The 22,927-nt window shown below is 37.8% G+C and overlaps 1 protein-coding gene across 1 annotated transcript; it reads left to right on the top strand.

The window, feature by feature from the left end:
- The first annotated feature begins 1,369 nt into the window (after positions 1–1,369).
- On the top strand, positions 1,370–22,445 carry LOC133208972 (ras GTPase-activating protein 1). Its single transcript, XM_061347260.1, has 16 exons — positions 1,370–1,694; positions 3,263–3,419; positions 5,744–5,831; positions 8,421–8,498; positions 9,781–9,938; positions 10,214–10,290; positions 10,968–11,140; positions 11,352–11,511; positions 11,706–11,848; positions 12,936–13,051; positions 13,173–13,259; positions 15,868–15,935; positions 17,872–17,960; positions 19,568–19,645; positions 20,965–21,099; positions 21,915–22,445. The coding sequence occupies exons 1-16, from the start codon at positions 1,550–1,552 to the stop codon at positions 21,996–21,998; spliced, it is 1,836 nt and encodes a 611-aa protein (XP_061203244.1). The 5' UTR covers positions 1,370–1,549; the 3' UTR covers positions 21,999–22,445.
- The last annotated feature ends 482 nt before the right edge of the window (positions 22,446–22,927 follow it).

The raw sequence follows: 22,927 nt of genomic DNA on the forward strand, positions 1-22,927 counted from the left end.
TGGCCTTCTTGGCCACAAGGGCACAGTGTCGGCTCATGGTCACCCTGTCGTCCACCAGGACCCCCAGGTCCCTCTCCCCTACACTGCTCTCTAACAGGTCGTTCCCCAACCTATACTGGAACCTGGAGTTGTTCCTGCCCAGATGCAGGACTCTACACTTTCCCTTGTTATATTTCATCAAGTTATTCCCCGCCCAACTCTCCAGCCTGTCCAGGTCTCTCTGGATGGCAGCACAGCCTTCTGGTGTGTCGGCCACCCCTCCCAGCTTAGTGTCATCAGCAAACTTGCTGATAGTACACTCAATTCCCTCATCTAAATCGTTGATGAATATATTAAATAATACTGGTCCCAGTACCGACCCTTGAGGCTCTCCACTAGATACAGGCCTCCAACTAGACTCCGCCCCATAGACTACAACTCTCCGGCTTCTCTCCTTCAGCCACCGCTCTGCCATCATTCATCCACCGTGTTATTTCCTCATAAAAGGCTACGAGATTGGTCAAGCACGACTTCCCCTTGGTGAAGCCATGTTGACTGCCCCTCATAACCCTCTTATCCTTGATATGCCTTAAGATGGCACCAAGGATAAGGTGTTCCATCACTTTCCCAGGAATGGAGGTGAGGCTAACCGGTCTATAGTTACCCGGGTCCTCCTTCTTGCCCTTTTTGAAGACAGGAGTGACATTTGCTTTCCTCCAGTCCTCAGGCACCTCTCCTGTTTCCCAAGACTTGGTAAAGTTATGTTATGGAGACGATTTTGAGCTCAAACATCTGGATGTTGCTTCTGTTGTAGGTCCTGGTAATTCGTCCTAGCATTACCAAAGTATTTTTTGTCTTACTTTTGTCATGTTGTCCAAAGTCATAATTCCTGTAGGTGCAAAGACAGGAAGAAAAGTAGAATATTTAGTATGAGCTTGTTCATCGTAATGCTGTTCTCACTGCAGTCTTGCTTTTCATGTTTCCTTATGGCTAAAGAACTTTTGCTGCTCAGCTTGCTCAGTGAAGTTAAACTTGGCTTTTGGCCATTCTTTCAGCTACTTGAGTTTTCAGATCCTGTAATTTTTGGTGTGAGTTTATCCTGTTTCAGTTTCCTGTTTCTGTTTTATTTTGTCTTGTCTTCTACTCAATTAGGACATTAGAGAAGTTCTAATTAAATTAATGAGGGACTGTGCAATGTTGGGTCACTTGTAATTGTGATCTACAGCATTCCTGTTGCTTCAGAGTTTATCCATGATTACTCAGTCACAAAATCTTTGGTAGAAGACAGAGAGCCTTAAAGACTGGCATAAATGTGAGAGAAATGGCAGTGAAAGATGCTGCTTTTTATTTAATATGAAAAAGATACATTGTTCCTTTGTAGAAGTTGGTCTTTATTCAAAACTTTGTTCTTCGATCATAATTGTGGAAATATGGAAATAATTACATTTTTAGCATGAAAAATTATATTGCTTTATTAAAATGCATGAGGGAACAATAGTAGTGAGTTACCGTTCAAGAAGATTATCCTGGTTGCAGCTACATAGTATGCAATTTTTTCTGAGCTTAAAATATGTTTTTCTTACATGTTTACCAGCACCAAGAACAAGTGCTTAATGATACAGTGGATGGAAAAGAAATCTATAATACAATTCGTCGGAAAACAAAGGATGCCTTTTATAAAAATATTGTCAAAAAAGGTTATCTTCTGAAAAAAAGTGAGTTATATTTACTTCTACAGATCTTTTTATTCTTTTCTAAAATGCAGATGTGGGTCATAGAATGTCTCAAGTTGGACGGGATCCATAAGGATCATTAGCTAAAATATTATAAATCTGTACATTCGTTGAAGAGTGCAGCTGGTTAAATTTTGTTATTCCAAGTTACATGTTTTAAATCTTAAATTTAAAATTTATATTCTGCTGTACAAGATACATAGTGACTTTTTTAGGATTCTAATGTTGACACAGTCGACATAACATCTAATAAATAGGTGAAAAGCTGACTGCTTGACTCAGCTCAATATAACCCGGAAGAACTGCCATTGAGCAAGCCTTTGATGTTCTTAGCAGGCTAATCCCTTACTAAGTGATATATTTCTACCTTTATAAAAATTAAAATTAATGGAAGCACACAAACTATCGGTAATAAGATTTCTGCAAATGATGGAGACCATAACTAGAAGGGTAAGATACAGATAGTAATCTGGATGGCGACCAAGAGTGAGAAAGAAGGTACGATTTTACATACAGAATCATAGAATCAAATAGCCAAATATAAAGTAAATAAAATGTAAAATAAAATATAGCCAAATGTAAATGCGATATTCAAAAAGCAAACTGTAAACCCTCTGAACAGGACAAGGAGGGGATCTTTTCTATTGAGAAGGCTGATTCTGAGAGAAGGTGTAGAGGGATGTCAATAGAGTAAGGAATCAAATAAGAATTAGTTGAAAACCTTTCGCTAGAAGTGATAATGAGATACTTTAGATGTGCAAACTGGATTGCAGAGTAGGTGTAGTTAGATGCACATAGAACTGCATACAGAACAAATTCAATAAAATCACTCTGGCCTCTGGGAGACAGGGTACTAAGTGGGTGTCAGATTTGTCTTTTCAAAACAGAGCCAGTACTTGTTTCTTAAGGTACAAGGTGGATTTATGATGACCAAGTATAAAATTAAGGCTAAAAGCTTTTTCTAAGTGGGACTGTGACTTAGAACGTTAGTTTCAGAAGGTACTTAATCCATTGCAGTTCAGAAACCATTTTCTCTGAAACTAGTGAAATCATACAAATTATGTGTGGTTTTGTCTGGGCAATGGTTCTGATTTAAGTTTGTATATAACGTGTTCCCATTTCTGTTCTTCAGACATGCTGTTTTAAGGTACTGTGATTCAGTCTGTTAAACACTGGTCAGAGTTTAGGAGTAACTTTTGTCAGGAGTCTGTATCTTAATTAAAATTGTAACTGTGTAGATGCAGTCTTAACACTCAGTAAATCACTGCTCATAGTAGCTTATATGCACTTGCTTAATCTTGTTGAAATCAGTGAAAATGTTTAGAGAACCTTTTTGCAACTCTACCTGCATCTGTGAAGAGGGTCAAGTTTTAGCCATGTGTTGCATAAAACTGTGTATGTATAATGATACTGTAACTTAAGTGTGATTACCTGTACATTGTTCTTCTGTTAACAATTTGACAAAAGCTTTACTGCCCTCTTCTTTTGCTTATAAAATATACATTTTCTTCTAAACAATATCATAACTTCTTTGACTCTGTCTTCCACAGGTAAAGGAAAGAGATGGAAAAACTTGTACTTTATATTAGAGGGAAACGATGCCCAGCTTATTTATTTTGAAAGTGAAAAACGAGCCACAAAACCCAAAGGACTAATAGACCTCAGCGTGTGTTCCGTCTATGGAGTGCATGACAGTTTGTTTGGCAGGTATGACACTTTTAATTTTCCTGTGTGCAGTGGGAAAGTTGGCTGATAGTTTGAAGCATGTGCAAGACATGGGCAGTATGTTGCTAGCAGGCCAATAGCTCTGGCTAGCATTGTGGCTCTTGGTTTACACCAACAGTTTGTAATTGATGTGGGTTGCCAGAACATATGTAGGCAGATGTAGCTGAAGAACAGTAACTTGTTTAGCCTGGCAACTTGGTTGCTAGTCACTATATATAAACACAACTACATATAGTTATAAATTTTAGAATTTAGTCTTAAAGTTTTATTGTGAAATAAAATGTGATGATGATTTGAGCTTTTTGCATTGTCATTTTTTAATATTGAGCACATTAATTGTTCCATGTTGCATTTTACAGGCATTAGAATTTATGAACTGAGTGTTTTAGTCCTTTTGAACCAGGATTTGACAAGATAAAAAGAGTTTTATCACTTCAGAAAAAGCTACATTCTTTTGATAGGTATTTGAAAGCTGACTTGGTTGGATGGAGTCTGTGAGGGCTTTTCTATTTAAGAACAAGTACTTTTGTTAGATTAGACCAGCTCAATAGTAAACTAGTTCTTACAAGTCAACATCCTTAGAAGTTGGTTTTGCACAATTACTATATTCTGAGGTAATTTTCACATCAAGGCTTATTGACTGTAGTATTTTTATATTCAAGATATGCCAACTACAAGGGATGTGATTATCAGCAAAGAAGTTGAGAATCAAAAGTCTTTTGCATATCATTTTTAGAGTATACATATGTGTTCATTGGTAGTTATAAAAACTCTCTACCATCCTGTGTTAAATTGTCTTACTGAAAAAATAAGTATACTTCCTCCAACAAGTAAGGTGTTGCAGGAGTTGTTACCTCCAGATGGTAAGTCTGGTTATCTCACAGATATCAACATTTATTTTAAAATGGTACATAATCAAATTCTAGGTATTTTTGTGAGCAAACGTCAAGGCAGATGCTTCAAATCAGTGGCATTTCTTACGCTGCAAAGACTGGTACTTTTGTTTGATCTTGTCTGGTGTTTTTTAATCTTGTCTAATAATTTTGAAAAAAATCTGTTGAACTAATGGAATGAGGAGCATCGATAAGGAGTACCAGAACAGTAAGAAAAAAAATACTGTTTTCCTTCTGTAAGGTGACAATTATGCAGGAGGCTTTGGTGTATATTGTATACAAGGAACACTGGCTTTAAACAGCTTCTAAGAAACACTGTGCTGTGTGTTAAAGTGTAGTTGGATGGTAAGTGACACTAAATATGGGTCAGAGGAAGTGCGTGGATGCAGTAGCTTAGGAAGCTGTTAGTGACGAAATGTAGCTGAGACAAAGTTCCCCTGCTTTTTAAGTAGCTGGTAGAAACTGCCTTTGCTCTTTCCTCCAAAGTACAGTGGAGTCTGCAGCTCTGCATGGTTCTTTGGTGGCAGTGATTTAAGTAGATCTGCTCTCTGACATGGCCGCAGAGTGCTGTGTCAGCATTTTGCCAGGCAGTGAAATGGATGGGGTAACAGAAGACTGAAACTCCCTTGCAGGTGAAGTAGTATCCTCCATGTAACACTGCTTTTGGGAGAACTACATTTCCCTGAGAGCAGTGTGAAAGGTGACGAGCAAAGTGGACACTTTAAATATCTTGTAGTTTAACAAAGCAAAATATTTTGGTAACTTTTTGGCAAATGGGTGGAGGTGTGCAAAATGGCAAAGGCGCTAATGTAGCATTTGAGGTTGTAGAGGTTTGTCACGTACATTTGATGATTGGTATGTGATTGTGAGAGCTGAGACACATTCAGGTAGAGGATTCTTTATGTTAATGTATTTCCTGAACTCCTGAAAGAACACATCCTTAATTTATGATTAATTGGTTGGGAACTAAGGCTGAGCATCTGCTTTGAAAGCCTCTAGGAACAGCCCTTGTCAGCAAGTCTTTTCCATTACCAGACAGCTGTTTATTGCCTTAACTGAAAGGCAGCACACGTCTATTCAGTACAGACCATTCTGAAAGTTTCCCAATATTCTGAAACAAACTAGCTGCACTGAAATGTGGTATTCTTAAAATGACATAATACATTGAAACCAAAATGCAGTTTCAAAGGACCTAAGATTTATTTTTAGCTGGAGTTCTTCCTCTTTCCATGTGTGGTGATGCTGCATGTATATAAACAGATTAATGTGATGTTCAGTCCTTCTTACAGCCAAACATCAGAAATATATTAGTTCTGTGTAAACTTTGTTATCGCATAGAGCAACAAGTCAAGGTGTCAGTTAATATTACGAAGATTAATAAAACTTACATTTTTTGTTTTGTTTATTTTTAAGGCCAAACTGTTTTCAGATAGTAGTTCAGCACTTTAGTGAAGAGCATTACATCTTTTACTTTGCAGGCGAAACTCCAGAACAAGCACAGGTGAGAGCTTTTGTTGGTAAATATAATTTAAGAAGTAATTTTTCTTTTGTCATCTGGTGTTTAATGATTGCACTTTGAAAACAGGAAGCAAGTGTATAACAAATACTGATTATGTTTGTTATCAGGTCTTACAGTGGAGTAGTAGTGGATCTGTAAGGGCAAGGATTGATGTTGAGAATCCAGCACTTGTGGGTTTTACTTTGGAGAAGTTCCAGTTGGGTCTCATGGACTAAACTGCCATTATTTTCCATTAAATGTTTCTGGAGAACAGATTTTTTTTTTACATAGTTCAGAATAATTTACTTTCCAGGATTTTTGCATGTTAGAAGCTGAAGCATGGTAAGTGGGAGTTTTTCTTCAAAGTGCATGTTCTTGATGTGCACCAAAATGCTAATGCACCTATGTTGTACCCAGTGACCAAAGGATGCTGATCAGCTGCCTTTTCTAGTTACTTGCTCTGTCCAAAAACTGGTGGTTATTCATAGTCCTGGGCCCTGATGATGCACAAAAAGTAAAGTTTTCTGGTTTAATTCAGTGACTAACTCCAGCAGTTGTTTGCTTACTCAGGATTGTAGCATAGAAGCCTAATTCTCTGAAATTCACTCGCCAGCAGGAGAGCATAACTCAGATGAGATAATATCCTTATTTATCAAGTGTACACCTCTGAAATACACTTGTTGCATCAGAAGTTAAGCTTTGCATTTGATTTTATTAGAATGGATTTAAGGCTGTTGAGAGCACTCATAATAGCTTGCTATCCACCAGAGCATAGAGGTTATATAAATCCAGTTTTCTAGTTGCGCTTTATTTAAAAGGGAAATACAAATTTTCCTGTTAAATGAATACAAATTCATGAAACTTGCTGAGATGACATCAGAATGATGTGGGCATTTGTTGCACAACTCTTAATGTAGTGTCTTTGAGAAGCAGGGCACTGTATAGAAATTGAGTGTACATCAGTTACCACACACATCTCTGTACACTGATTTTTTGGTCACATCTGCAATGTCTTTGGTGTTCTAGAAATCCAAAGAATTAATAATGCGTAGAAGACGGACTGTCCTGTCTTGTTCCATGACCATTTGGCATAATGTGCTTTTGGTTTTGATCTGCTTAACAGGCTGTTCACTGCATTTATACAGAATACTGTTGTTTGGGGGGGTTTTTAATTTTTTTTTTTTTATAATATGGCTTTGACCCAGAAAAGTTTATAGATATTTCTCTTTTGAGAAAGTTCATCTTTCTTTACTCTGCAGCATTTCATAGAACAGTTTTATTTGTGTATTAGGGCTCTTACAGTGCAGTAAATAAATATCAGAGCAGCGCCATTCTGAGAACTGCATCCTTATGGTTTGTATGAAATTAAAGGGAATGTAAAATGCACCCTTACATGCGGGTGTCACTGTGCTTGCAATGTAGCACATTGTTCATTCTCACTGCTGTAAGCTCTGGCATTAAAGGGGAAAGGTTTTCCTGCTATGAGTGAATAGAGAGGTGTACCGTGCATCCAGGAAATATTTATGTTAGAGTATTTAGGAGGCGTTTGTTTCTTCAATTGCTAGTCCTGAGAATAAGGAAACAAGTTGGAAGCTTTTCCTTCTGTGGAAGGATTTGGAAGCTGAAACCTGACTTGCAAAGTGGCCTCGCTGAAAATAGCTGCAGCACATCTTCCTGTGTCTTTAAAATGTGATGGGTAAAATTGAAAAAGCATTGTGGATTTTTTAATAACACTGTTAATTTTTACTTTGAGACTACATGGCGGATCTCTGAGACATAGACAGAAGGCTATTGGTCAATGCCTAAATTACGTGCTTTGCATGAGCAATACAAAATTCAGGAGACAAAAAAATAGAGAACGAGGCTACAACATATCTTCGTATCTTCCACCTTCCAAAGGCCCCTTGCAAAGCTCCCCTGTTAGCAACTTTCTCATGCTGCAGTGACTTTTTCACTGGTGGCATGGCGAGTTGTCAGTGCCTCTTAGCAGCTTATTTGTTTAAAAAAAACATGCACAAAGGTTCTACAATCATTTTGGTGTAAGTCAATCTGTTTACTTCCTTGATCCAAATGGAATCCATCCATCCACTCTGCTGTACACATTTGTGAGTGAAGTGGGGAATGTTGGGTACATGCTCTGTATTTCTGTTAGTATTGCTTTAGTTTGTTCGAAGCATGCACAGTATTACTAGCCTTACAGAAGTACTGTAGAGAATAATCAGAACGGTTTGCCTTGCTAACCTTAATATTCTCAGGAGCAAATAAGTTTTGCTTCATTTTTTTATACCATTTGTAATTCTGTGTAATGTTACTAGAGTGGAAAATTGGTAAAGGTCACACTGTATATCTGTTAGTAATGCTTGATGTTTCTGAAAGAGAAAATGGTTCAGACTTGCAAATCCCTTATTAGGTTGTGCTAAGTAAAGATAAGAATTTTGCTTTAATATTCACACTTCCAAATTTGGAATTACAGAAAACTTAAGTTCTGCCAACCTAAAGGGAAAATTTATTCTTTTTAGGTATGTCTCTTCCACTGAAAGAAGCTTTATCTGACTTTGTTTCGTGACACTGATCTGTATCCTTCTCTCTTAGGACTGGATGAAAGCTCTGCAGATGTTTTGCAGTTTAAGAAAAACCAGTCCAGGAACATCAAATAAACGTCTTCGTCAGGTGAAGCTGATATGGGGCTGGCCATCCATGTGGAGGAGTGTTCTGTCTCCTTGTTGCAAAATTATACTAACAGATCTCCAAATTTTCCTTTCAGCAGTAGTAAATCCTGCATGTACTTAGTTTCTTTTTTGCACCTATGCAATGCCCTTATGAAACCAAACAGAATGACTTACACTTTGTTATAGCCAGTACATATGTACAGCTGGGAATGGTGTTAGCCAGTCTGATGTGCTTTGCTAGGTATTATTTTCTAACTAAATTGGAATAAAGGTGTAAAGAAGTCAGCATTTGTATCAGCTAAACTTTTAAAATGCTTTATTTTAAAATATTAAAAATTATTTCCACTTATGGAAAACTTCAAAAAAATTGACAAAATTATGTGACATGTAGCTAATACTATTAATTTTCAGTAACAAATACATGGTGAACCATACTTATGGCTTAATTTTTCTTGTATTCTTGAAAATTCTGTGTTTGCCAGAAGTTCCTCAGAGGTAGAGGACAGTCAGTCATAAATGGTGAAATCTATGATGACAGGAGAATAACAGGAAAATAACTCAAGAATTCCTGATATTTTTGAATGTTAGGAACATTGAATGTAGTTGTTTTAACAGATACCAGAGAAAAGAATAGGGTATTTTTCAGAACACACAACTATTCTGTAGTTCGTATTAGAGATGTTTGGATATTTCTGTATAAATGAACTAAATTAGGTGGAATTGGGGGGTTCAAGCTGCAAAAGCAAAGCAGAAAGAATGAAAGTCTGAAATAATCCTTTAATTCAAAAAGTGAAGAAAATGGTCAGCTACGTAAAAGAATAGAATGTAATGTGTTGCACAAGGTAATTCTATGTACTCTGTTAGTAAAGCAGCAAATAAGCCATTGTGTTTGGAATCATCCTTGGCTTTTATTCAAGGTACCTGTCTTTGATTTCAGTAAAGTTTTCTGTGCAAAGAAGGTGTAAGTCTTAATGCCTCAAAGATAATTAAAAAAAAAAAAAAAAAAAAGGAAAACAAGATGCTTAAAAACATGGGGCTGGAGATTTATCTTTACTAATTATTTGAGTTTCTCTTATTTTGGTACTGGTGTCTCTTAAATGTTGTTCCGTTACTTGCTGCTCTTAGTGGGAAATTTTAGTTTATATTCAGTATTCATATATTCATGTTAATCCTCTGCTTAGAGTATAGCGAGTCATTCATTCATGTGTTTCATATTTCTGGTTTAGCCACAAAAGGAGATTTTGTGTATTTCCATTGTGGGGTTTTTTTTGTTTTTTTTTTAGGTCAGCAGTCTTATTCTGCATGTAGAAGAAGCTCATACACTCCCAGTAAAGCATTTTACTAATCCATACTGTAACATCTACTTGAACAGTGTCCAAGTAGCAAAAACACACATCAGGGAAGGGCAGAACCCTGTGTGGTCAGAAGAATTTGTCTTTGAGTAAGTTTTAATCTTTAATTACTGAATTTCACTTGTTGCATGCATTCAAGATTTTTAACAGTGTGTACTGGTTTTACATATGCTTTTAAAAAATACTATATGTGTGTTTGTACAGCAGCAACATTTCAGCCAAATTTTGCATGTGCAGAATTTTCTGTAGGCACCTAAATATTTTGTTAATACAAGTGTCTTTAGCAGGATTGAAATGAGTCTAGAATAAGCTTAAATGCCAGCCAAGTATAATATTAATTGAGACTTCCTGTCTTTTCTCCTAGTGATCTGTCAGCTGATATTAATAGATTTGAGATAAGTCTTAGTAACAAAACAAAGAAAAGTAAAGATCCGGATATATGTAAGTTTGTTGGTTTTTTTTTCTATAAAGGATGCATATGTATTGCAGCAGTGTGGTTTTCATTATTCTGGTCAAACACTGTCACGCTGTCACAAACACTGTCATTTTCATGCTCACCATACTGCTGCGTTTGTATGTTTTGTCTGTCTGGTACTGGCATTCCATTAATGTTTTTTACAATGAGAATGGTTTTTAGTAATAAACTCAGGTTTACAATCTTGAGTTGTCTTTCATCATTATAATAAATATAGTAAGGAGTAACAAAGTGGTCAAGGAGCAGACCTGATGGTGGTATCAGCCTGAGGCTGGAAAGAGAGCAGAGAATTATGAACACGTATCTGGTTTTTAGTTTCTCACTGCTACCTGGATTTGCAGGGTAGCACTTTTTCAGTCACTGCTTGGGTGTTACAAAGAAAACTATCAGTACCCATGTGGCATTTTTTAATGTATATGTATATATACATTAAATGCTTTGCATTTCTGCAGTTTACAGGAGGCTGTTTAATGACTTAAGAGAGAATCTGTCAATATAGTGATGGCAAAAATTTCGTTTACTCTTATTAACAAACTTTTACTGAAACAAGATGATATGTGCTGAAAATAAACTGGTTCTTTACTCAATAGTAGGACTGTTTTTTTTGTAATAACGTACTTGAACAATGCTTTCTTTCCTTAAGTGTTTATGCGTTGCCAATTAAGCCGATTACAAAAAGGACATGCAACAGATGAGTGGTTTCAACTCAGTTCCCATGTACCATTAAAGGGTATTGAGCCAGGATCTTTGCGTGTTCGAGCACGATACTCTATGGAGAAGATCATGCCAGAAGAGGAGTACAATGAGTTTAAAGAGGTATAAAGTTGTTCGACTTCCCTTGTTCTATCTGTCAAAACTCAGTTTGTTGGTTGTTTGAGACACCTATCAGTGAGACTGGTTGACATCAGTAAATGATATTTATAGTGACGTCTGTACATCACTTACAGATGTATGGTACTAGTTTTTCCAAAGCTGTTATATGTTAGGTGAAGCTTCTGAATATTTCGAAATTCTGTTTTTCTTTCAGCTTATCCTCCAGAAAGAACTTCATGTAGTCTATGCCTTATCGCATGTTTGTGGACAGGATAGAACACTGTTGGCTGGCATTTTATTGAAGATTTTTCTTCATGAAAAGCTTGAGTCCTTGTTGTTACGGACACTGAATGACAGGGAGATAAGCATGGAAGGTACTGCCCTAAATTACACTGCTGTTTAGTGGAACTCTGAGCAAGTGGGGAGGGAAGGGCTCGGCTCCAGCACCCACCTTTTTTTTCTTGTCCTTTAGTTACAACATATATCAAAATATAAAGATAGCTCATTTTTCCTCTGCTTTTTATTGTCTGCTCCTCTCAACTTTTCGCTTTGCCATCTTTTCATCCAGATGAAGCTACTACCTTGTTTCGTGCCACCACTTTAGCAAGTACACTTATGGAGCAGTACATGAAAGCCACAGCAACAAGTTTTGTTCACCATGCACTGAAAGACTCTATATTAAAGATAATGGAGAGCAAGCAGTCCTGTGAGGTGATAACCCTGAGCTAAGTTTTAAAACTTTTTGGTTTGTTGACACACTTACCTACTGGTTATGTTTGGTGTTTGCATTAAATTTTAGCTTCATTTATTATTGTTTCAGAACTGAAATTTATTTACATGAGAAATCATAGAATCATAGAATAGTTAGGGTTGGAAAGGACCTTAAGATCACCAAGTTCCAACCCTCCTGCCATGGGCAGGGACACCTCGCAATAAACCATATTACCCAAGGCCTCGTCCAACCTGGCCTTGAACACCGCCAGGGATGGAGCATTCACAACCTCCCTGGACAACCTATTTCAGTGCCTCACCACCCTAACAGGAACGAATTTCCTCCTTATATCCAATCTAAACTTCCCCTGTTTAAGTTTTAACCCATTACCCCTTGTCCCCACTACAGTCCATCCCCAGCATCCCTATATGCCCCCTTCAGATACTGGAAGGCTGCTATGAGGTCTCCATGCAGCCTTCTCTTCTCCAGGCTGAACAGCCCCAACTTTCTACAGGAAATGAGTTCATTAAGAGATACATTTTTTTCCTAGATTTTGGCTTTAAACAATATTCACAGTAAAACTTTTTAAGTTTTTTTAATTAAAATTACTTTTAGTGACTTATGTATCTTTAGCGATTTTAGGCTGTTCTGTAGCAGTTACTGAATGTCCTGAACTAAGCAATTTCTAGTAAACTAAAGATATGATAGAAGTGAATGTCTGAACTTCAGTTTTAATTTTAAACTTCCTGATATTAAATGATTGATGTTGGGTCTGAAGCTGTTTTTAAAATAACCCTGCTAATTTCTGTGTTTCACTTGAACTTACTTGTGGAAATGATGAGTGGTCATGCCAATTGATAGCAGTGAATATGTGACCTGTTAAAAACCTAGTGTATTAGAACTTCAAACAATTGCCTCTTTGTATTTCCTGACTAGACATTGAAAGAGATTTGCGAGTTCTGTAAGAGACTTGTACAGCAGCAGAATAATTAACTTACTTGGAAGTAGCATTCAGTGTGTATATTGAAAACCTGTATATGTAGTTCTAGTTAGAGAAGCATCATCTTTTTCTCTTCTTTGTTGTAGTTAAATCCATCAAAGTTAGAAAAAAATGAAGATGTAAACACTAATTTGGCACATCTACTCAGTATACTTTCAGAATTGGTGGAGAAAATATTCATGGCTGCAGAGATACTGCCTCCGTAAGTATTTGAAAACTCCTGTTGATGTGAATTACGCTGCATCCTAAAATGATGTCTTACTGGTTCACCTTCTGCTCCTGTGAGTTTAATGGAATGAGTTAAGTAGCTTTTATTTTTGCAGGACATTGAGGTATATTTACGGGTGCCTACAGAAGTCTGTTCAAAACAAGTGGCCAGCTAATACCACCATGAGAACCAGAGTTGTTAGGTAAGTTACTTGTCACTTTACACTGAAATGATATTTTCAAGTCTTGTTAAAGACATACTTCAGCATGCTCCTCTATGTTTCTTTTCAGTGACAAAACTGTACCTTACTTACTTAGGTTACAGCAGTCTTTAAGATACTTACAGTGCTGAGGCATGATATCCCAGTTAAGGATTATGAGCGTGCTAGATTCTTAATTATGTACTTAGAGCCTTGCCACAATAAGACAATGTAGAATAGAGGTCAGTGTAGCTCTACTTAATGGTTTCAATTTTGAATTTACTTGTGTTTTGTCAAGTTTTACAAATTAATCTGATTTCCTTTTTCATGCTGGGAAAGAAAAACATCTCTCAAAGCAGCAGTTGACCTTTTTGATACCAGTAAAGAGCAGTGATCTCTGAAGATCACATTCCTGCCATATGCCATCTGGGAGGACTGTGCCCTTCCCAGGGACTCCTATGTAGTATGTGTTAATTGCTGGAGAAATCTGGCATGGTTTAAGATCCATGCACTTTAAAATGCAGACCCAACACAGTAAGGAGTCAGATACATTCTCACAAAGACAGTTGGACTGTTAGATTTCACCAAGGTACTGTTAGCATTGGCATATGTAGTTTTCTGCATCAGAGAAGGCTCCTGGTCACTGATGATGAGCTGCTGGTTCTGATCACTCTGAATCAACACTCTGCTCGTTTCTAAAACCATTAATTTTATGCTGTCACGGTTTAGTTTCATTTATCTGCTCCTGCCAATTATGCTGAAACATTCCAGAGCTTCCCCAAAAATTTTGCAGGAGGTTAGTGAATCTGACTCCTCTGAAGTCATATCAGCCACAAAAACTCCAGTGCAGATCCATAAGCCAATGTAATACAGAAGTTCTTTCTCTAACACTGTCCATTGCCAGTGCAGGTCAAACAAAAACCTTTGACAAAGATGTCGTCTTGACACTCTTCCTAAATGCTACCAGTTTTTTTAAAGGTGTCAGAGCCACGTCTTTCATGGGTTGTGGCGTCTGGCAGTCATATGATTTGCCATGGTTAATTTTCCATGGAGGAAGTCTTTCAGAGAACTTGTCTTTGGCTTGCATTTATCATTTTGACACCAGAAGCCCTATGTCATCCAGGATATGACGCAAGGGCATTATGGAGGCTGCTCTTGCTGTGAAAGCCCCTCTTGTGAGAGGCTGTAGGGCTCAGCCATGAGTACTGTGTCTCTGTATATTCCTCCCCAGCTCCAGAGAGAACCATGTGGTTTTCCCTAGTGGACACAGCTTGCATTCAGGGTTTTCCAGAGGTCTCCCCTGGATGCTGTAAATATGAGATAACTTGCTCTTGTGATGATAGTCTTCACAGGTGCTTACTAGTGATTTCTGTCTGGTAATAAACCCCTTATAGATATTGACTTAATTTAGGCAGGTTGACCAGTGTTGGAAGCATCAGATCTTCTTCTGTAACAGCAGGGTCCATACTAGGTTCATACCCTACTGGCATTCAAGTTTGGGCACTTTAAAAGAGAAATTGCTGTATATGCCATGACTTCAAAATTAATTACTTCCTCATAGCTTTAAATTTACACCATAGAAGATACTATAGCTTTACATATGGCGAAAAACTGCTGTCTTGGGAACTCATAGCCCATAATTCATGGTTCTTGAAGGAAGAAGTACAGTATATATTGGATGTCTTGTACATATGGAAGGTAAGTTAACCTTACTATGAAGTGTGTCATTTCCAAGTAATATGTACATTACTGTCAGTATGTACTTATCAGCAGGCAAGGTCCCCTTCCTTCTTTTGTAAGTGATCTGGCTTTGGTATTGCTGCAGTGAGAACCAGTCTGTTAGCAGTGTCCAAGCACTCCAAACCAAATTACAGATGATTTAAATTGCTTTAGTTGGTCCACATGTTGCTTCAGTGTATAGCAATTAGCCAGAATTGAAGTTAACCAGAGATGGATGGTTTTTATTTCTGCTATTAACAGAAAGTTATCTTTTTCTCATGCAACTGGAGGCTGTTGTGGGTTTCTGTTAATGAGCTGCTAGTTCTGCCATCAAAACAGAGTGCTTTTTTCCCAGCTTTCTAGATGGCAGCAATTATTTAATGGAAGAAAGTAGCAGATCCCTTGCTATTTCTCTACTGTAGCATACTGTCATCAGGATATGGATCAATTTAAGCTGACTTAAGGCTGTGTTGCTACCAAACAAAAGGTTCCCTCTGCCCACTGGCTCCTACACTCCTCGCTGCATTGGCTTGGGGAGCGGTTGCTGTGGGATGGATCCTTTGTGGTAGCAAACAATGGAAAACCTGTGGGACCTCCTCCTTTTGAAGCTGGCGTGGTCTGATACTGGCTTTACCGTTAGGATCTTCCCATACGGTTTCAACAGTTTGCCATAACTGGGAAATCAGTATGCCTATTTGTTCAGCTCTAACCATAGTTGAAGTTGTAGCATTGTAATTTAGCTTTCATGTTAATGTATTCACAGAGCACAGGCTGTTTGGTTGGTGTCTGTCTCCGAAAGATACTGTGCTAATTTGAATCTTTAAAGAATACACAATTTTTACATTAATTCTCTAATTTTGCTGAACAAAATACGAATTTCTTCTCATTTCAGTGGCTTTGTTTTTCTTCGCTTGATTTGTCCTGCTATCCTGAACCCAAGGATGTTTAATATCATCTCAGGTGACTGTATGCTTCAGATTTTAATTCGTACTTTATATAGCAGGCATGAAACATGGATGATCCCATGAAGCACGGATTATCCCATGTCCTTTGCCTTAAGCACCTGGAAATGATCTGTGGGCATTTCTAACTTATTCTGTGAGAGGAAACAAAGAAAAGCAATTAACTACTGAAAACTCTGTTACTAGAGGTAAAATATTTGGATGTCTGAGTTGCCTAGTTTAAAGTTTGCCTATGTTACACTACATCTCTGTTTCTGTTTTATTCCTTGGCAAAGATAACCCCAAGCTAGAGGGCATTTAGTTTGCACAAGCCATTGCTCTTCGTCCTCTCCCTAGCTGAGTTTTGATTTCTACCAGTAAAATTTCTACCAGTAAAATGGAAATCAGAAATCTGATAGAGAAATTCCTTTTTTTCTTTATTCGTAGACAGTTTTTAAGATGATGTAGTATGTTTTCTAGCATCTCTCTTTAATCTATACTAAATTATAGTATGTAATTTCTATACAGAGAAGGGCTGTATGGAAAAGAGTTCCTTTCTGCCACCCAGGAATCATTTCCATACATGCTTTGAAGGAAGCACTGAGTGATATGGCCTGACACAGTGCTCCTTTCTTTAGGATTTTAGTTCTTCAGGTAATTCTCAAGTACCTCCTAACTTGAGTTGCACCACGTCTACAGGTGTAAAAAGTTGCTTCTAAATTTAAGTAATCCCTTTTAAACCTGTCTGTTAAAAGTCCTGCTGATGTACAGCCAGCTAATATTCAAGACTACTTCTACGGTGAACATACAGACACAGCTTTTTAGGGCTGTTCAAGAAAAGGATGAAAGCTTCCAACTTACCTTCTTCTGTAATAAGAAAAAGGTATTCTGAAGGCTGGGTGTATAGGCTCAGCCCAGTATCGCCTCGACAGCTGTGACTGAAAAGAAAATAATCTTTGTTTCAAAAGTTAAACCTTTTATTTCAAGCATCTTTTGAGGTTTCTTAAAGTCATTCACTTCCTTAGATCAGTTCTTCTAACCTGAAGTTCCAGATTCCAAGGCTAACAATGCTTTCTTTCCAGCGTTGCTGCTTCCAAGGCTTGTATTGTACCAAGCACTAGATGGATGAATAACTGACATAAGCTGCATTGCTGCAGCTATGCCAGAAAAATTAGAATTTATTTTTAAATGGATTTTGGAGAGGGAAGGGAAGAAAAAACAACAAAAGATGCAGGTAGACAACGAAGAATTATAATATTTATAGCTTATATAATAACAACACCCATTTTGGAGCACTTCAAACTTGGCTTTCAACACAGCCATTTAACTGAAGGAAAAAATAATAGTGTCAGACAACACTTGGTAATGTCACTTCTTGGGAAAGGAAGTTCTAACTGACTTAAATGTGAAGTGTTAAGTGTGATGTTTTGTACAGCAAGGACTATAATCTCATGGAAATACAACCCATGATTGCATATCACCTATATATTGGTTTCCTGATGCTGTAACTTACAGTATAATTTGTGTAACTTGTTAGAGGCCACTTGTGTGGAAAATACACAAATAAGGGAAAAGGTAAATTTGCTTTTCGATCTTAATTCTAAAGGCAAATTATTTTTTTAAGAACAAATTAATTCTCTTTCCAAAAGAACTGTTTCATCTTTGTGAAAATGGTTCTTACTTCACCTCTTACCAACACCACTCTATGTATACTTGTTCTGTATGCAGCTATTACAGAAGATCAGCTGTTCATCTTAATGTATTTTTGTGCACATTACTAAAGCAGCATAAGTTGTATTTTACCAAGTGACGTCTTCCATGTGCAGTTCTGCTGTAATACTAAAAATAAATTATTCCATGAAAAGGTGGGAATTAGGAAGGGGTTTACTCTCATGTGCCTGTTTGTCAGTTTTAAGTAGCATGGCCAGTAACTTTCTGCTCTGTACTTCTGCCAGATTCTCCTTCCCCCACTGCTGCAAGAACACTGACGCTGGTCGCCAAGTCTGTGCAGAATTTAGCAAATCTGGTTGAATTTGGAGCCAAGGTGACTATCATTTTACACCCATAGCACAGTAGAGAACCGTTCCCAGTACATTTCAGTGTTCCTTTGTAACACATGCAAAAATCTGTTGTATTTTCTCCTGCAAAGCCTGACACATGGTCTGTTTGTCCTCATCAGCAAGGAGGCCTCATTACTGCAGTTTTGTTTGCCTTCTTCATTTAGAGCTAAAGGGGGTGTTAATCTGACCCAGAGCAGTAGCATCAAGTCTGGTCAGATTGGGAAGGGGAGTCATAATCATTTGAGAAGAGGTCATCTATAAACTCATGTTAATGCCTTGGTAGATTCCACCAAGATTTTGAATCTTTGGTAGGAACACCAGCAATAGTCTGTTAAAATAATTGATGAATGAATGACCATAACACTAGGTATTATAGTGTGATGCAACCATATGTTGATGCCATGAGAACACAGATAGACTCAGCAGGTACCTGTTCCAAAGACAACCCTGGGAGTCTGCGGAACATTCTTTTTTCCATGTGCAACAGAAAAGCTAGCAGTCATACTTGAGTATTTCCTGTGTTAGAGGGGATCAGAGGCGGAGGAAGGGCAGTCAGCCATCCCACCACAAGCATCCATTATGGTAAAACAGGCGCGTTTTCTTTTGGAATATCCATATATCAAAAAGACATTACAAGAACTGCTAGAGCATAGAGAATCAGAAGGATAAATACTCTGCCTTAAATAAATTATGGGAGATTTTTTTGCGTTTTGATTGATTATTTGACAGCAAAGGGGAGTCATCTTCCAGTAATACTGGTGTGTTTCCATACACAACCTTGAAATGTATTCCACACCTGTGCTCTGTCTCTATATAGTAATTAATTTTCAGACTGAGACTAATCAGGCCTAAGTTCCCAGCTTGATATAGGTGATCTAATCCTGAAACAATCGAAGAGCTGAATTTTCTTCCTCTCCCACTTTCATCCTGCACTTAATTCTTTTTATATTGGTGTGTTCTGTTGTACAGCACTTCAAAGCACCTCTTTCGCTTGCACTCACTTTCATTTTTCTATTGATAGACATAAATAATTAATGTTGTAAATCAAGTATATATATTGCACCAAGAAGACACAGCTTTCAATTAAGTTTCTGTAATAACACTAAGAATGACAGCAACAACTGGTCTGTCTGTGTTACCACACCAAAACATGGCTGAAAAATAAATCTGCTGATTTAGGTATAATGCAAGTGACTTCAGGGAGGTGTTATAAAGTTATTTCTCTAACACACATAACTTGGAATGTAAGCATTAATGGAAGAACAAGGATCATAGCTTTAAAAGTAGTAGAGCTTTCACTGCAGCTGGGTACCAAAAGACATTTGCCTCAGTGCAAATTCACACCAGTAGACATGTACAAGAAAGTATTTGAGTTGGAGATCTGATTCTTCTAAGAAAATATTGAATTCTGTAGTCTTCTGAGTGGCTGCACACACATGCATTTGAAATTCACTTGAAAAGATAAAATCACTTCAGACTACACACGTTCTATGCAGTGTTATTTGACTGCACTGTTTATGGCAGGTGTGGCAATTATCTTGGCATTGATTGGGGTGTTTTTTTTCTAATAAATACTTCTAAAATTTACTAGGAGCCATATATGGAAGGGGTGAATCCATTCATCAAAAGCAACAAACATCGCATGATCATGTTCTTGGATGAACTGGGGGTAAGTGGTTAAAAAAGATCTTTAGTGGAAGTTACACAGCAGCACTGTAAGTAAACATTCTTTCCACCTCTAATCAACTAGCTCAGAAATGCATCAGCACCCCCACAGTTTTGAGTGCTTGTAACTGAATACACTTTTCTTATGCAAACACTAATCTTTTAAAATAGGTTTTAAACCAAAATTTTTGCTAAATAGCTTTTCCTATGGTTTTGACCAGAGATGGAAATTATTCTTCTTCTTTAAAAAATACAGGTTGAGTTTCAGCTGTGCTTTACCAGATGTGTCACTGCATCCATTGTACATACTGTAGTTTGAAGGTGAACTGCAGTTACAGGCTTCTTTCAAACTGCTGGTGTTTTGTAAATGACAGCTGTAGCAGGAGTTAGGTCCTCATGTTATACATGTCTGGTTCTAAACCAAAAACTCGTTTTGAAAACCATGACGACAAAAATGAGTTGATCTTACTGAATTGATCCCCTAAAAGTCACCTGCAAGACATGTTTGATATATACTTCATATACGTACATATTTTGATAAGATGTAAAATACTCAGATACCAAAAGTAAAAATGAGTGTGGCATTTGGGTAGGTTGCCATATGTTACCTTTTTCTGGTTAAATTGCAGCTTCTTCATACTATGATAGGTCAGTTTCAGATGGTGAGCTGTAGACAGTGTAAAAATTACAGGTTTTGCACAAGGGCTCTGAAAATAGTTGATTTTCAGAAAAACGTGAAAACATGTGTTGATTAATCTGCTGGTTTAATTACAACATTATTGGTTTATGACCAATTTACTGAGTTGCGGATTTTACTGGGGTTTTTTTTGTTGCTCTTCTCTCAATTTTGACTGTTGGGAAAAAGCAGCTAATGGATGGAGAAGTGGAGACCTCATAGCAGCCTTCCAGTATCTGAAGGGTCCATACAAGGATGCTGGAGAGAGAGTCTTTATCAGGGACTGTAGAGTTAAGACAAGGGGTAATGGGTTTAAACCCATTCCTCATATCAGATTAGATATAAGGAAGAAGTTCTTTACTGTAAGGTTGTACTGTGTGATTCTATGATCCCCTCTCATTTAGGGGAAGGTTGTGAGTCGTATGTGGTCATCTCAGTGGTGGTGTAGCACTACCAGATCTTCCAGTAAGAGCCCTTCCAGCAGGAGTAAAAATTGTAGTACACATCGTTCATAGTAGAAAGATGGGAGATATAGCTGGAGGGATTATCATCACAGTAGGTGTTTGTGGTGCGCAACAACACTGGCAGTGGAGCTGTAACTTACCCATGTGCACCCTAAACCTGTTCTTTGACTTCTTCTGTTGAAGAACGTTCCTGAGCTTCCAGACACTACCGAACACTCGAGGACTGACCTGTCTCGCGACCTGGCAGCCTTGCACGAGATCTGCGTGGCACACTCAGATGAGCTCCGGACACTCAGTAATGAGAGAGGTGTGATGCAGGTAAACACCAATGGCTAACGAATGAGTCTCTTTGGATACTGATAGCATGTCTGGAGCTAAAGCATAGTATCAATTTGACTTGATAAGTGTTTGTAAGCTTCTGCCATTCACTAGGAGGTTGTTAGTTGTGAACGTAGATGCTTAGTCCATAGTTTTGTTTCTTCATGCAACAAAACCAAAGAGGGTTTGGTTTTAGTTTCCAGAGGAAGTTTTAGTTTCTACAGGAAGCCTAAACCCACAAAACTGCTGTCTCCTGATGGGCTCTCTGGATCATTTGTTTTCAGATCTTTTCCCACTTGAGAACTAAACTTACTTTGGCTAGCTTTCTGTTGATGCCTCGTTTCTGCTTCCTACCTTGCCAGTACACTTTTGAACAAACCTGGCAAGCGCTTCTTACAAGGGTTAGAAGGACACTTTCTTAGCCACAAAGCAGCAAATAGGTCTGTGAATGGAAAGACAGGAGTTGGCAACACTGTTTTTTTTAAGGTAATGTCATACTGTCAAATTATCTGTTTCCTTTTTTAATTGTTTTTGCTTGCAAGGGAGAAGCTGTGGCTGCCCCATCCCTGGCAGTGTTCAAGGCCAGGTTGGATGGGGCTTGAAGCAACCTGGTCTAGTGGGAGGTGTCCCTGTCTGTGGCAGGGGGTTGGAACTGGATAAGCTTTAAGGTCTCTTCCAACCCAAACCAGTCTATGGTATTGTAAACTACCTAGCAGCAGGTCTGATAGGCTAATGCTGAAGATGCTTCTCAAGCACATGACTCTTCTTGTCTCCAGTGGCTAACGTACAGTTTTACTGACTCTTTCCACATGCAGCATGTTCTTAAGAAGCTGTTGGCTATTACAGAACTGCTTCAACAAAAACAAAATCAGTATTCAGTGTCTAATAACATCAGGTAGCAGTCCTCTACCCGAATTCTGCATGGATCCAGCATGTCTAACATGGGAACCCATCATTTTTTCTGCTCTTGCCAAAAATAGCACACCTTGTCACGTTCCCAGTGACGTGTGAACTGTGCAAAAAGACAACAAAGATTTGGTTAGTGAATAATTTTACCATCAGCTTTTTAAACTCTCTGTGCAAGATATTTGCACTTTTTTTCCACTTGGAACAAGTTTTTACAGCCTCTGAGCCTTGGTGTACAGTTTACCTTCTGCAAAGAAAATGCTGTGACTGTCATGAACTTTGAAAATTGTTTTCAATGCCTACAATTGCCAAAGTTTTTCTGACTTGTTGGAAGAGGATCATCAACTGACATGAAGTGTGTTGCTTTGACAGCCACATGTACCTGGATAACATTTCTTACTGTAATTTCTGACTGGATACACTTGTGTCTTTGACTGTTTCAACCACTTGAATTTGTATTTACAGTTTTCAGAGTTTGATGGTTATGGTAAGATCAATCTTCCCTGTGTACTTTTTATACCATGCTCTTTCCCTTGCTGAAATAATGTCAAAAGAATATGTAGAAGGGATCTTGTCAGCTTTATTCTTTAATGTGCCACTGATTCAGTCTGAATAGTTCTTCCATCAGGAACTGTGTATCCAGATAAATCACAATGCTTTTGTAAAATGTTTACAACAGTGAATAATTAGAATTCAGTAACTTTATTAGCACTGTATCATACATGAATGAGTCCATTAAACCATTTTATAAAATATTTATTGGTTGGTCTTGTGTGTGCATCAATATTATTTTTATAAGTGAAAAGACAAGTTTTTAAAAATAAATCAAGCTACAGATCAACTCTTGATGGAAACTGGCTCTGACTTTGGCTGCTGTGGAAATTTTTTACCGTGTCTTCACACAATGCACTTTGAAATGCTC

Source organism: Neopsephotus bourkii, unplaced genomic scaffold (genome assembly GCF_033783945.1).
Source record: "Neopsephotus bourkii isolate Nb327-2 ecotype Australia unplaced genomic scaffold, CSIRO-AGI_Nbou_v1 NB_311, whole genome shotgun sequence".
Lineage (NCBI taxonomy): Eukaryota > Metazoa > Chordata > Aves > Psittaciformes > Psittacidae > Neopsephotus > Neopsephotus bourkii.

Bases quoted from the DNA above. Each gene is read 5' to 3' on its own strand.
- LOC133208972 (XM_061347260.1), top strand. From the start codon at position 1,550: ATGTTTTTCTTACATGTTTACCAGCACCAAGAACAAGTGCTTAATGAT. The intron at 10,291-10,967 runs GTAAGTTTGTTG...TCTTTCCTTAAG, and splicing joins AAGTAAAGATCCGGATATAT to TGTTTATGCGTTGCCAATTA. The intron at 11,512-11,705 runs GTACTGCCCTAA...CTTTTCATCCAG, and splicing joins CAGGGAGATAAGCATGGAAG to ATGAAGCTACTACCTTGTTT.